Consider the following 15,683-nt stretch of genomic DNA (forward strand, 5'->3'; position numbering starts at 1 on the left):
AACACCCAAAAGCAAACACCCAGCATCACAGCAGGCTCTACCCCCCAGCCCCAGGAAGTGCTAAACCAGAGGATGCACCCCAAAAACCTCACCTGAACAGCCCCAGCAGGGCTCCAAGGTGTGCAGGCAGGCAGCCCCACCACCCCTGGCACTGAGGAGTGTGTAGGGGAAAAAATGTGCAGCAGCAACAGTTCCAGTCAGCATTCCCATGTCCCAAATCTATGGCACCACAGTGAGCTTGGGGAATGGGACACAGAACTTTGTGTGAATGAAGGAGAAACTCAGAGCACAGCAGTTTGGGGAAGAGACCCAGATGATCTGTGCTAGGGCCTGACCCTCCCAAACTACTCCATGTGCCCCAGGACTGTCACTGCAGCAAAACATCACAACCGGAGTCAGTCAGCTCCAGCTCTTCCTCTCCTGGCTGTGATAATGAACCCCTGCACTGATGTGACCGTGTTCACAGGGGTTTTTGGATGAGGGAAGAGACTGAGATCTGACTCTATGTTACAGAAGGCTTGATTTATTATTTTATGGTATATGTTACATTAAAACTATACTAAAAGAATAGAAGAAAGCTAGCCTTCTGATGAAATCCTAATAGAATAGAAAGGAATGATAACAAAGGCAGCTGTCTCAGACTCTCTCTCCAAGCCAGCTGGGCATTAATTGGTCATGAATTATAAACATCCAAGATGGGCCAATCCCAGATGCACCTGTTGCATTCCACAGCAGCAGATAATCAATGTTTACATTTTGTTCCTGAGGCCTCTCAGCTTCTCAAGAGGGAAAATCTTAAGGAAAAGATTTTTTATGAAAACATGTCTGCGACACACTGATTCCTTTAATTGTCTGTCAGTGCAGCTTTGAGACACAAAACCCAAACCCCTCTATATTTACCCTTTTACACATCCTGTAAAAACTAGAATTACCATTGTCTTTCACAGGAACACCAGCCTTAAAATCCTGCAGCGTTTTCCAACTACAAATCCCACTAGGGACAGCAGCAAAGTCCTCACCTGGCTAAAGGTGAGCTCAGATCCCTGACACACCTCTCCATCCCCACATGAGCTGTGTCACTGCAGTGACAGCCCAGAGGCTTCCTCTCCCACAGTCAATAAAGACCTCAGAGTGAGAGCTGCAGGTTTATTTTGAAATGCAGCTGGTCCCTGGAAATGCACCTGCCTGCCTGGTTTCTCATTAACTACAGAGTCACTGCCCTGTGGTAAATGAAGAGCACAAGTTTCAATACAGACCATAAAGTTATTTAACCAGTGAGATAAGAACGTGCTGTGCTGCAGTGGAGCAGGTGGGAGGGGAAAAGCTTTACTCCACAAGGTGAGCACTGATATTCCTGCTGCACTTCAGTCCATAACAAATCTTCAGAGCAAAACCTGGACATGTTACCATTCACGTATTCCACAGTCAATATCTGACACAGATGTACTGTAACTGGATAAAATACATATTTATTTCCAGGCTGTAGTGTGGAATTGCCCCTTAAAGCCAAACACAGTCCATGCTGATTCCCAAATTGCCAGGAGTGTGGCATTTCTGCTGCTTTAAATGGCAATAAATGCTGCTTTAGCACCCAGGGCACCCACACTGTGGTGCTGAGTGAGAGCCAGTGCTGCTGCCCATGCCACCTGCCCCGGGCACTGAGCAAGCCCAAATCAGCAGCAGACACTGCTCATGCCCTTATCTGCCACAGCACATGGGTGTTTTGGTGTCACTGCATCGACTGCCAGCCTGTCAATAACAGCCTCAGGCTGCACACAGAGATCAAAGCCAGTCAGAGGAACCCTGGGGAGGAAGGATCATTTCTCTGGCTTCCCTGAATGTTGAATGTTCCTCCACAAAGCCACCAGAGACCAAATATGTCAACTCAGCAGTTTTTATTTATATAACACAGTTTTTCTTTGCCAGGGCTGTCACATGGCTATTCAGTACATGGCTATACTGCATAGTGATACAGGAAGTTCAGCAAGTGTCAGCTGAGGAGTACAAAATGTTAAATCTTCTCATTGCAAGAGAGGCAGCAGATACCAGCATTCCACCAGAAACCCAAACCCACCCTGCCAAGTAACACATGGCTGAGGTGAGGACAGCATTGATTAAAAACTGCAAGCAGCAAGGTGCTGAACAGTAACATTAAAAACCATTTTATCTGTAATTTACAAATATGCAAAGTATCAGGTTACTTTAAAATTAAGAAGCATTTTGCTTACTAACATGAAACATTACTCATTTGTAATGTATCATTATTAACCAGGTATACAGGTTCCTGTGTCCCTGTGGTCTCATGGCACATGGTGCCAGTCTGGGCAGGTCATTCCTTGGACAGCAGAGGGAAGAGCAGAACAGACAACCCTGCTCCCAGGAGGGCTTCAGGACCAGCTGCCTTCCACTCTCCCCTTCCTAATTTGCCACTCAATAACCTTGGTTTAACCACAGAAGGGCGTATTGTATTTAGAAAACAACAACACACACAGATACAATGTGTATCAACAAATCAACTGCTTCTGGCCTGCAAGTGCCAGGAACATTTCTGTATCCCTTGGCACAGCAAAATTCCAGGACCAGAAACAATTACTACAGCAATTGGTTTTGCCTATTTAAAATCTCTTACAGTACCTACAATAGAAAACATCTTACAGAGTAAGAGGAAATTAAACAAAAACAGTCTTGCCAAATAATTCTTATTCTACAATTCTGGATGCTGCTCTAGTTGGGCACAGCCAAAGGGGACAGGGGAATATTGGTGAGGAAGAAGAGAAAGCAACAGCTTTACAACACAAAATATTAAAGACTCCTCGGGAAGGCCCCTGGCAGCAGTCCAGATGTGACTGCAGCTGTTCTATTGCTGTCTGAAGGCAAAAGGCACATAATAAATCCTTGTCAGGGCTGCACAGAGCCAGCCTGGGACAGAGACAGCTCCAGAGCAGCACTCACAGCATGCTCAGCTCACCCACCTGCTCTGACACTGCAGCTGTCAGCACACACCCAACACACAACTCACACCCAGCTCTGGAGCAGTGTCCAGCCACTCCTCAGAGCCAGGACTGCGCTCCTCGGAGCTCAGAGCTCACCCAGCACTTGTGGTCCATGGGGCACAACTACCTCAGGAAAGTCAGCTGAGGTGGGAGAGGTGTGGAAAACATCATTCAAGAAGTACACCAGTAAAACCAGTCAGATAAATCCAGCTCCAGATTACAGTTAGAACCCAGTATTTGCCACAGATCTAAATGGTGGGATTTAGTAAAGAGGCTTAGTCAGGACCTAACAACAGCACTGACAAGGCATTTGGGTCCTCAGAAACTAGCCTTAGGCCACTACAAAGGCAGCACCCACTTCTCTCACATCCAGTTATGGACAACTGCAGGAGCTCAGGGTGTGCCAGACTCCCATGAACCCCAAAGGAACAGCCCTGCTCCAGAGCTGCAGCCTCCCTTCCTGCTTAGCCCCTGGGGAAGGTGGGATGCTGGAATGTTCTCACCTCTCCCACACACACATGGTCATAGCTGGAGCAGAATTTGCTGTGAGCACGATTTGCTCTGGCACCCAGCCTCCAGCTGGAACCCAGTACTTCCAAAGGAATAAGGAGCACTCGAAGGCATCTGTGGCAGCTGCAGAGGCAATCCCAGCCCCTCCAGCTCTCCCCACACCTGCCTGCCCTCAGCACCTGCCTCACACCCCCGGGTTCTGGGCCTTGTAGATGAGGATCTCAGCTGCCAGCCTCTGGGGGTCCAGCAGCCGCGGGAAGCGGCTCATGACAGCGTTCACCAGGTGCGGGTGGAAGATGCCGCACAGCTTGACGTGCACGCTGGCCCTCTCCTCAGCAAACTTCTCTGGGTCAGCCCAGGGCCCTGAGTCCCCGTAGGGCGGCCCTGGGGCCCCGTGCATGGGGTGTGGGCCGGGCACACCTGGGGATCTCACCTGGGGCAGGGGGTAGGGCTCGGACCAGAACTCCCGCGAGCGCGGCAGGGCGGCGCCGAACTCACCGGGCAGGCTGTACTGCCCTGCTGCACCCACGGGCACCCCAAAGCCTGAGAAAGAGTGGGGTGCCCCCGAGCGAGGCATCTCAGGGCTGTACTGCAAGAAGCTAGCACCAGAGGAAGAGGATTTGTGGGAGCTGTGGTTGTAAGAGAGCAGCCCGTTCTGCTCCAAGCTGGGGGAATGGGGGTAGATGGGTCTCTGCCTGCCACAGGTGCACACGGGCACCTGCTCCCCGTGGGAATGGTCACAGTGACTGGTACATCTGTGAGGCCACATGTCAGACAGCTGGTTCTCCAGAGAGCCAATGCCTGAGTCGAGATGCTCCTGAGAGATATAAGACAGAGAATCCATGGGGGGCTGCTGGTACCTGTCAGGAGAGACAGTGCCTGACACGCAGCCTTTGGCCTGCAGCACAACGTCACTGGGCTTGGCTTTGTGGGCCAAGCTCTTCCTCTCTGCAGAGACCTTCTGTGCAGAGCTTTTGTCACTCTCTGTGGGCACAGAGCACAAGAGCTCTGCCTGGGAACCCCGTTTCCCCTTTTTCTCCTCCTTGGCACTGGTACTTCTGGTTGGGGACAGCCTGGCGTTGGCACGGAGCTCATCAGCTAAGGAGCGCTGCGGCTGGTTGATCCTTTCAGGGTGGTAGAACTTACACTTAATTCCATAAGTGCATTTTTTCCCTGTAAGGAAAGCCAGAGCATGGAATGACCAGCTGGATTTGACTAGATTATGAGTGATACTTGCACAGGCACCTTGTTCTCCTCATTAAGAAGGGCAGGTCTTACCATAAGGGCACTGCTGTTTCTTGTGTTCTGGAACTACAGGTTTCTTCCTGAGGAAGTTATCCAGGCTGGGGCCATGACGCCCTAAGGGATCATCTGGAGGCATAAACCTAAAGAAAAACAAATTTCAGTCAGCAGCAGTTCACTTTCCTGAGTTGAGGTTTGGTTTCTTCTCAAAGCCTCCCATATCACTGAAGATCAAAAGCTCTCTGAGCCCTACAAAGCTCTCCCATTTCCTGCAGAGATAATCCTCCTGCCACCCAGTCCACACCAGCACAAAATGCTTCCCCTTCAGGCACAGAGGAGGCTCAATGCCTGATTGCCAACCAGAATTACTACCTGCTGCTAACAATTGTCCTGTGAGGAAATCACAGCCTGGAGCTCTCCTTGGAGCTCCTAGCTCCAAATTAGGAGCAGCTACTGAGATACACCAACTTCTTTTGCCTTTGTAGAAGCCAAAGGAGCTGGTGGCATCCCAGTAGCTGCTGAGATGATGCTTTGTAGAAGAGCAAAATGCTAGTGAAGAAATAATGAAAAGCCTTCATTATTTCTTCACTAGCATTTTGCTCTTCTCATGCAGCACTTGCTATTGCTTCATTAGAACAAGCCAGTGTGTTCACACAAATCTTTCTTAAAAGCCCAGGAAAATGTGATCATGATGCTCTGGAGTGGCTCCCTAAAACAGAGGCTAGCCAGAGTTAGAAGAATAAAGTGGGGATTTATTAAAGGCCTTCAACAGGTATACTTTGGGCAGTGCAAAAGCCTTGCACAAGCTACACCCAAGATGGACCATGGTCATGAGTTTTTTAGATTAAGTTTGGTCTATTTGCACATCAGGGGTTAATTATCCAATTACAGCTTCAGGTAATGAAGTCATATTCTCCAATTTGCTCCTCTCTCTCCAATTCAATTTTGTCTATACTTTTCAGAGCCTGAGGCAGAGGGTGCCCTTGGTTCTCAGACCCAGAATGATTGGATTGTCTGCCTGTCACCATCATGTTTTCTGGAAAAATTCCTTTGCCCAGGATTTCTCTCCTGGGAAGCTGAGAAGCCTCAGAGAAAAAGGAAAACAATATTATCTCATTTGCTTCTCCTGGGTTTTGCTGCTTTGAAAGGTAGTTGGAGATTGTTTCATTGGTTTCATGTGAATTGTTTTGACTTATTGGCCAACTATGGCCAAGCTGTGTCAGACTTTGGAGAGAGTCATGAGTATCTTTTAGCCTTCTGTCTTCTGTATTCTTTAATACAGTTTAGTATAGTACTCTTTAATATAATATAGATCATAAAATAACAAATTAGCCTTCTAAGAACATGGAGTCAGATTCATCATTCCTTCCTTTCATTAGGGAACTCCACAAATACAAGACATTATAAATAAACAAAACCATTTATTCTGTCTCTCCACAACCCCGACTGTATTCAGCCCTGCTCATCGCTGTTCTGAGTTATACAAATCTCAGCTCCTTGCAAGATCTCTTCAATGTGAAAAATTGAAAAAAAATTCTGGCTAAGTAGGATTAAAGTATTATATTAAAAGATATAAAAAATTTAAAAATTATATTAAAATATATAAAAAAATTCTGGCTAAATATGCTTCAATTAAATACAAAGCTCTCTAAGAACACAGAGTCTGACGCATCATTCCTCCCTTTTTCTGGGAACCCTGCAAATACAAGATCTGACCCGTTGCAGTGTGTTGTGAACTTCCTTCCCCAGGTGTGCCAATACCTCTCTTCCCCTTCCCCCCTTGCCCCCTGCTGGGCTGTCAATCAGGTTTAACATTCCAGCAAGGCGTCGTGTGGTTGGTCAAGTTCAAAGGATGCCCCTCAGGCCCAGGGGTCATTGGCCTGTCTGGGTGTCATCTTCCCCTGAGACCCTGCCCCTCTCACCTGGTTGGTGGCTCACCTGTACCTCCCCTCCCCCTGTCCCTGAGCTTAAAAAGGTGATCAGACCATGCGGCCGGGATTCTGTTGGAGCAGTTGCTCACATTCAGACCTCTGTAACCATGGAATAAACCTCTGGACATTAAACCCTCCAGCAGAATCCATCTCCTTTTCCTCTTCACCATCGCCTGAAGCCATTCCTCCTGAGGTAAACAGAGTTCCTAACAAGCCTGGACTTGTTCAGTGCCCAGCTGCAACCACCAGCAAGCTAAAGGTATCTCTGGGGTGATACACCGCAGTTGCTGCCTTTGGTCCAGCAGCAAGGGTCAGACTGGCCCAGGCACAATCTAACTGGTAATATTGGGATTCATATTCCAATACTGACCAACATGCGATGAGTTTACCAACACTCCATACAGAGTTTAGAGTCACGCACTGATTCTGTACAAAAAATAAAACAACACAAGCTAAAACCAAGGCAGGAGCCCTACTTGTCATTGACAAAGGAGTACATCAGCAGGCGCTCCTCGATGAACTTCTTCCACTCGGGCCGCTCGCTCTGCAGGTCGCGGTAGGTGTCGTTGGACACCACGATGCCGTCGGAATCGTGCGCCAGCTTGACGATGAAGCGATCGTCGTAGCACACCACGCGCTTGCCGCCCACGCGCCGCGACGGCGTGAACACCAGGATCTTCTTCTTCTCCAGGTCCCGCAGGATGTACTGGTCTGGGGCAAACACAGCGGTCAGCACACCTTGGGGGGACTCATGGGGGCCCCAGGATTGTCGGTTTCTCGGCTGTTTGGGTGACCTGGAAAGGCCCGAGGTGGCCTTGGACAGCCCGCGCTTCAAAGGACAAGAAGAGACTTCTGATCTTTTCTCGGTCTCGGTGTTTATTAATTGTTTATCTAGAAGATTTTCTCTTGGCCCGACAGAGGTCTGCACAGCAGCCAGCCATGAGCACACTGAGAGCCCCCGGGGCGGTCACCTATCTTTATACTCAAAACTACATATACAATATTTATCAATTTTCCCCAATACCTTTTACCCTTACTAACCAGTGCACTTTTAGTAATAACCAATCCCAAAGTGCCAACATCACCACAGAAGATGGAGGCCAAGAAGAAGAAGAAGAGGACACGCCCCAATTCCTCCATCTTACTTCTCTAGACCCCCCTGTACAGAAATCCTAAACCCTGTGTCTTACACTCTAATTAACTTATCCCTTCATCATTTACCCCAGTGAAATCCTCCCATCCTCATACAGGTGTCGTCTCCCGTGTAGGATCAAAGTCCAGCCACCAGACACTTCTGGCAACATTCCAGGACTCCCGAGCCCCCCAAGGGTGGTCTCGGTCTCTCTGCACCTCAGTCCTGAGGTGCTGAGATCCCACACAGGATGAGGGAAGAGAGGAGTGAATCCGACTCCATTGATGTCAGAATCACAGAAATTCAAGGCTGGAAGAGACCTATAAGATCATCAAGTCCAAGCCATGTTCTAACTATCCAACTAGATCATGGCAGCAAGTGCCACATCCAGTCTTTTTTTGAACTCTTCAAGGGATGATGCCTCCACCACCTCACTGGGTAGATGATTCCAGTATCTGACCACTCTTTCTGTAAAATACTTCCTTCTTAATTCTAACTTGCATCTCCCTTGACACAGCTTGAGACTGTGTCCTCTTGTTCTATCTGTTGTCGCCCGGAGAAAGAGACTGACCCCCAACTCACCACAGCCACCCTTCAGGAAGTTGTAGAGAAGGTTAATTTATTTTAATATTATGTTTTTATATTATAATTCTATATTGTATTTTAAATATTTTTATTTCCTATAATTTTATGTTTATATTATCATTTATCCTACTTTTATATTTCCATATTATTTTAATATTATTTAATATTTTTCTATTTCTATATTACTTTTATATTATTTTAATTTTTTATACTTTTATATTTTTAATATTACTTTTATATTATATTCTTTATTTTTATTTCTACATTTTATTATTTATTTTTATTTTTTCATTATATTTTTATTTAAATATAAATAAAGTATATATTATATATAAATGCTTTATTTTATTTTTCTAATGTTTTTATTTTATTTTCATTTCATTTTCATTTTATTTTCATTTCATTTTCATTTCATTTTCATTTCATTTTCATTTCATTTTCATTTCATTTTCATTTTATTTTCATTTTATTTTCATTTTATTTTCATTTTATTTTCATTTTATTTTCATTTTATTTTCATTTTATACTACACAATATTAAAGAATTATATACTAAAACAATATTAAAGAATAGAGAAAAGATACAGACAGAAGGCTTAACAAGAGTGATAACGAGAAACTCATGACTGACTCCTCAGAGTCCAACACAGCTGATGGTGATTGGTCATTAAGTAAAAAAAATTCACATGAAAACAATCAAACATGCATCTGTTGGTAAACAATGTCCAGACCACATTCCAAAGCAGCAAAACAGGAAAAGCTGAGGCTTCTCAGCTTCCCAGGAGAAAATCCTGGTGAAGAGATTTTTCCAGAAAATATGACAGTGACACACCTGCACAGCCCTTCACACAGATGAAATAGTGTTATTGTGGCAGTCATATTTTCTGGAAAAATGCCTTTGCCCAGGATTCTTCCCTGGGAAGCTGAGAAGCCTCAGAGAAAAAGGAAAACAATGTTATCTCATTTACTTCTCCTGTGCTTTACTGCTTTGGAATGTGGTTGGAGATTGTTTATCCAACAGGTAATTGTTTCATTGTTTCTGCTGTGAATTATTTCAACTTATTGGCCAACAGGGGCCAAGCTGTGTCAGACTCTGGAGAGAGAGTCACGAGATTCATTAGTATCTTTCTAGCCTTCTGTCTGTATCCTTCCTCTATTCTTTAGTATAGTAGTCTTTAATACAATACAGTATCATAAAATAATAAATTAGCCTCTAAGAACATGGAGTCAAAGTCATCATTCCTCCCTTCATCTGGGAACTCTGCAAATACAAGATATTATAAATAAACAAAAACATTTATTCTGTCTCTCCACAACCCAGACTATATTCAGTCCTGCTCATAGCTGTTCTGAGTTATTAAAATCTCAGCTCTCTGCAAGCTCCCCTCAATTTGAATAATTCTGGCTAAATATGCTTCAGTTAAATACAAAACATGTACCTGCAAGAGGAAAAACATCAAGAAATAAAAGACAAGAAGTTAGGAAGCAGAGCAGTATTACATTCCTTGTTTTCTGAATTATTGCAACTGATCCAGGCAAAAGCTGGCTTAGGGGAGAAGTTAATGACTAATATCCCTGGTCAGTTCAGCTCATTGCAGCTCCTACTACTCAGACTTTCCATTCTGAAGTTAATTACTGACTTAGCCAGAACTCTGCAAGCTCACTAAGTGACAGAGCAGTCAGCCTGAAAAGCTGCTTTAGGTTTCCATATTTTCATACCTGTTATGAGTACATCTGGTCGGGGCTGCTCCTTCCTCCACGATGGCACAAACACGGTAATGTCCTTGTGTCCCCTGTCCCAGAACCACTGCACAGCCAGAAGGATACCTCGGCAGGAGAACACTTCTTTATTCCCGTGGCTGCAAAGGAGAAAATTAAGACTTTAATCCCTTCATGATTCAGTGCACAGAGCAAAGGGAACTGGCAATTAGGACAAGATTCAGTGAAGTGTTGAGGAGCACAGGCACCAAACACAGATGCTTTTCTTGTGTAACAACACCCTCACTCAGACCTGCCCAGCACCCCTGTTCGTGTCAGCACCTCAGGACACCAGTAAACACCCAAATACTCACTGGGAGGGAGGCAGCAGCTGGAACTGTTGCAGCTGCTCTGAAACAGTCTCTGCTTCAAGCCTTCTGATGTTATTTTTAGCCCAGAGCACAATGTGACCTAAAAGTGCTTTGTGCTACTCTGACAGCCAATGCCAGTGACTGTTTCCTGCCACTGTACCCGCACTGGGCCTTTGCTTGCAAAGTTGTTCTGATCACTTCAGCAAAACAAGGTATTTTATGTGCACTCTCATCCCAAGGAAAGATGATTCATTCCATGATGGCTCCAAACCTCACCTACAAATGCACTATTTGCACAAAATGGCATCATCTCCTGTCATCGGTGCTGGATGAGAGAACAGCTCACGGCAGCTAGAGAACAAAGTTTGACAACCTTGTCAGAAGCCATGTACTGATGCAAAAAGCTTCTTAATTATTCATTAAGTCACATCAATAAGTTCCCAGAACTTCTAGGAGGAAACTACCCCTCCTGTTTTACAAGCAGTAGTATTTACAGCGCAATCAGCTCTTCTGCTGATAGTGGTTTTGGCAAACTTCCAACATTTCTATTCCTGCCTGATATGTCACTGTGGGGATCCATGTTCTGTGACAATGCACTACACCAAAAGGGGAGCTGCTCTCACAATCCAGGAAGGTTCTCCTCACCTGGGCATTACCTGTCCCAAATTTTCCTCCTTCCATCAGCACCTGAACAGCATTTCAGCCCCCATCAGCCCCGTTCCTGCAGTGGCACTGTGGCAGCACCACTACAGAGAAGTTTCAGTTCCCCTCCCAGCCTCTCCCTTTCTTTGAAACTACAAAGGAAGTTGAAGAGCTGTACAAAAGTACTTATTCTAGAAGAACTAAACACTTGGCAACAGAACTAACACCTAAAGAGACACCTAACACACCTTCAAGGAGAATCCTACATTACAAAAGGCCGAAAATCACCATCAGAAGATGCTCTAAAAGTTTTCTCCAATATCAGATGGATTTAGCTATAAATAGCCAAGCACAGGTTACTACAATTTTTTAGAGACAAGTGTGAAAAAAAAAATCCCTTTTGGTGGATTTTTTTGGTTTGTCTTTGTTTTGGGTTGTTGGTTGTTTTTATTTTTTGAGTCTCTGCTACCAACCTCAAACCTCCAGAAGGCAGCTAATTGGGCTGATCTGATTTGGCAGCAGCCAAGGAAAAATTCCCTTAGAAGGAAGTAAAAGCTAATTTCCACTATGATTTGCATAAGTTTGTCAAGAGCTGTTGAGGGAGGCCGCTGTACATACTGCAAATGAATCAGCAGGGAACATCACACCATCAATACAGGAAGTTTCAGAATGGAATTCCCCTTCTAGAGAATTGCTTAAAAAAAAGCCAGACTGCTTCTCTCATGTCAGACCCTGGGCTCTGGCCTGCCCTGACTCACAGCTGCTGTGATTTCCCCTCTGCAGTTTGGGGTAACTTTCACCAGTAAGAGGCTCCTCACCAACAAACACGGCCAATCCTGCTGTTAAAGCCCAAGCACTTATCCAAGGTAAACTTTGTTGCCAGAGTCACTTATCAGCCTGGGCTCACAATAGGCAATTTCCCACAGTGTTCCCAGAGCTGTAGAGAAGGTAGGAACTGGAAAAGGTTCTCTTCAGGAGTGCCAGGCACGGCTTTCACTCTCCTGCCCTGTTCCACTGCCACCACCATTCCTCATTCACCCTGGGGCTCACCTGTGCCCCATCTTTTCTGTTCTCAGAACTGTCAGCCAGGGCTTGGCAAAAACCACACCTGCAAACAAACCTCCACGCAGCACTTTCACCCCAGACAAACCTACTGCAACCGACACGGCAGCTCCACCCGCACCCAGGGTTATTTTTTATAAAATCTGCATACACAAACATAAACAATAAAGGAGGCGGCTTCTGAGCTGCAACAGAAAAAAGCTTTCAGGGCCCAGTTCAGAAGCTGGTGTGTTAAATTTCAAGTGTGTGCTATGCAGAGGTGGGGAACACATACTGCTGGGGGTGGGGTGAGGGCAAGCAATGTTCACCAAAGTGGGAGCAAAGCCAGGGTGAAAATGAGACCATCACACCCATAAATATCTAGCCCTGAGATTCTGAATGCTTCATGCATACTGGGGGCTCTGGTGAGTGTCCATGAGAACCTGCTCCAGCAACACTGGGACACGTGAAACGGCGAGGATGAGTCACAGCCCTGCCTTGGTGACACCTCTGACATCTCATCGTGCTCTACCTTGAACAGAATTTCACCAATATACAAGAGGCACAATTCGGAGACAAGCCTCCAACGGAGCTCCACATTACAAACCCTTCCCTAATTAACCCTGTAATTATTTATTGAGCAACTTCCTGCTACGGAAACTTACACAAAGCCACTAGCTGAGAGGACAACGTCTCCTCAGTTATCCCCGGATCGCCAGAGCCCAGGAGGAAGTGTTGGTTTCAGAGGAAGCACTGCTGCCCTCACCATTGCCCCGTGACTGGCGGCTCTGGGCAGGCAGAGCAGTGCAAGCCGGGCCCGCAAACGTGATGCTCGTCCTCGTGTGTCGGAGAGGAACTTTGGAAAATATTACCAGCGCCGTTCGCAGCACCCAGAAGCGGCTGCTTTGAGCGTGGCACTCACAGCTTTTCACCTCCGAGCCCTGGCAGAGCTCATATCCGACAGCCCCGCGCCCACCCCGGACGCACCTCATGGCCACGTTGCTGCCATCGATGACGATGGGCTTCAGGTTGTCGCTCTCCGTCTCCTCGGGGCCGGGCGCGGGGGATTTGTTGCCGGCACCGCCCCGAGGGACCAGCGGGGCCTCGCCAGGCTCGGGCGGGGCCTCGGGGCCGTCCCGCTCGGCCGGGCCGTGCTTCACCAGCTCCCCCAGCACCGTGTTGGTGTCGGCGCCCACGCCCAGCTTCTGCAGCACGACGCGGATCTCCTCCGAGGAGTAGCCGAGCTTGCGGAAAAAATCCACCTTCAGCTGCAGCTCGGGGCCGTCTCCAAGCCCCTCGGGGCTCTCGCTGCCGCTCATCCCCGCTGCGGGCCGGGCCGCGGCCGGCAGCGCCTCAGGCCAGCCCGGGGCGACGCTGCCCGCGCTCATGGCTCCCGGCGGGGGACTCGCGGCCTCCGCTCGCCGCCGGGACCTGCGGGGCGACAGCGGCGTTAGCAGTGGCCCAGCAGCCCGGCCGATCCCCGGCTCCACTCCCGGCCAAACCCCGGCTCTGCTCCCGGCCCAACCTCGGCCTCGGCCACACTCCGCTCCCGGCCCAACCTCGGCCCCCGCCCCGAGCCCCCTGCGCTCACCGGGCCGCTGCCACCGCCGGGCTGCCGCTGCCTCTCCATGGGGCCGGAGCAGGGCGGGCGCGGCCGCTATTTATACCGAGCACCGCAGGGCGGAAGGGCAGAGCGAGGGGTGGAGCGGCAGGCTCGGCCCGGCCCGGCCCGCCCAGCCCAGCTCCCGTGCTGCCGGGCTGTGGCTCCGTGACGCGCGGCCCTTGCACCGCCTGGGTCCCAGCGATGCAGGCGGCCGTGATTCAGCCGCTGGTGGTTTATCAACGCGGCCGTGCGGAGATAGGAGCTGGCAGGAAACATCTGTCACCCACCGGTGCCTGTGCCTTGCCAAACCGCACCTGTATGGAAATGCAGGGGTTAAATCTATATTGTGAAACGCGCAAAAACTTCACATCTCTGACTTCTGATTAATCATGCCTAAACAATTTAATGAAGGTAGTTGCAAATTTGCTTCCCCCAGGCCATGTACCGGAGCCCAGCTCAGGAGCGAGGAACTCTCCCAGTTACAGGAATGCATTTGCATTCATCTTCCTTGTGGTTACCCCGAAACAATCATTTTTCCTTGTCTCTGGCCGTGTCTGAAACCGCACTGTGTGCTCAACAGTAACACACACACACAGTGAGATTCAGATCAGAGATAATCCTTACTCAGTTCTTAAGTAGGTGCTTTCCCAACACTTCTTTCCCTTGGAATCTACTCCAGTCAGCATGAATTTAGTATTGTTTGTGTGCTTTTGCTTCCAGGCTAAAGACTATTGCACCAGAAAGTATGGCCACAGACGTACTTCCTATAGGCCATACCCCAAGGAAGAAGAACAAAGCTGAATCTCCAGATTTATGCAAAGCAGTGGCAGCAGCCACATGGCTCCAATTTGGTGAAAGAGAAGCCAGGAGAGAGGGAGGCTGTTGGCTTCTCGACCCAAAAAGTCAGAGGGAGTCACATGCTGGGCGCACCTCAGAGCTCCTCATGGGTGATTTTGACTATTTTTTTTTCCTTTTCCACAGCTGCAAACTGCTTTGAACAGTACTTCTCTTTTTTTTGGTAGTGCAAGGGCTATGGTGGAAGCTGCAGTTTCTGAGGATGTGAAGATTCACAGAACTTTGCTGGGATTGCAAATGCACTGAGGCTCTCCAGCTTCAGGCAATGATGATGATGATGATGATGCAGTGCCAACAGGAGGACAGCTGCATCGTGCCCTTTCTGTGGTGGGACAGGCTGCCACCTGGCACTGCTGAACCTCTGTCCTCTGTGACACGTCTGTGGCCACAGGAAAGAGGTGGAAGTCCCCATCAGAGCACAAGAAAGCCCTGGGCTGTTCCAAGGAGGAACCTGTGACGCCAAGGGGAGGACAGGGCCAGATGCTCTCAGGATGGTCATTAAGAGCAGCCAGCAGCATCTCCTCCTGCTGAGCTGGGAATTCTGGTAGGCAAAAAAGGAACCAAAGCATCCAGAGACAGCAGGGACCCCAAAGTGCTCTGTGACAGCAGGAGCCCATGGATGGGGTCAGTCCCTGACTGTCCTCCACCTCCCTCCCCTTCTCTGCTGACTTTCCTCCAGCCTGGTTCCTTGTTCATTGAACAAGTCCTCAAAATCTTGATGCCACATTTTCCTAGGGATTGCCACCCCCATGTCCCACATTTTAAAGGAAGAGCTCATCCTCTGGCAGAGCCTTTCATCTCCCACTCATGCATTTAACACAGCCAAAATAGTTGATATTCAAGGCTCCCATTATCTGCTGGTGGGGTAGAAACTGGCCTTGTGCCAGTTCCTTGCTAACCAGCCACAACCAGGAGCCCTGTAAGCACAGTGGCCCTGGACCTGGCTGCTTTCCTATGGAAGCTCAAGGCAGCTAACTCACTTCTAAAAAAGGCCTAATTAAATTTCATTTATAAAAGCCTATGTGGGACCATTATGTTAATTAAAGACAACTTAAATGGCCTTATTTAGCAGCATTTGGGA

The 15,683-nt window shown here is 47.9% G+C and overlaps 1 protein-coding gene across 1 annotated transcript; it reads right to left on the minus strand.

Moving 5' to 3' along the window:
* Positions 1 to 1,880: 1,880 nt before the first annotated feature.
* On the minus strand, positions 1,881 to 13,532 carry ZC3H12A (zinc finger CCCH-type containing 12A). The gene is made up of 5 exons (XM_063177290.1): positions 13,132 to 13,532; positions 10,112 to 10,251; positions 7,153 to 7,387; positions 4,782 to 4,888; positions 1,881 to 4,676 (listed from the first exon to the last, which is right to left on the minus strand). The coding sequence occupies exons 1-5, from the start codon at positions 13,530 to 13,532 to the stop codon at positions 3,688 to 3,690; spliced, it is 1,872 nt and encodes a 623-aa protein (XP_063033360.1). The 3' UTR covers positions 1,881 to 3,687.
* Positions 13,533 to 15,683: the final 2,151 nt, after the last annotated feature.

The sequence above is a fragment of the Melospiza melodia genome, chromosome 27, assembly GCF_035770615.1.
Source record: "Melospiza melodia melodia isolate bMelMel2 chromosome 27, bMelMel2.pri, whole genome shotgun sequence".
In the NCBI taxonomy this organism is placed as follows: domain Eukaryota; kingdom Metazoa; phylum Chordata; class Aves; order Passeriformes; family Passerellidae; genus Melospiza; species Melospiza melodia.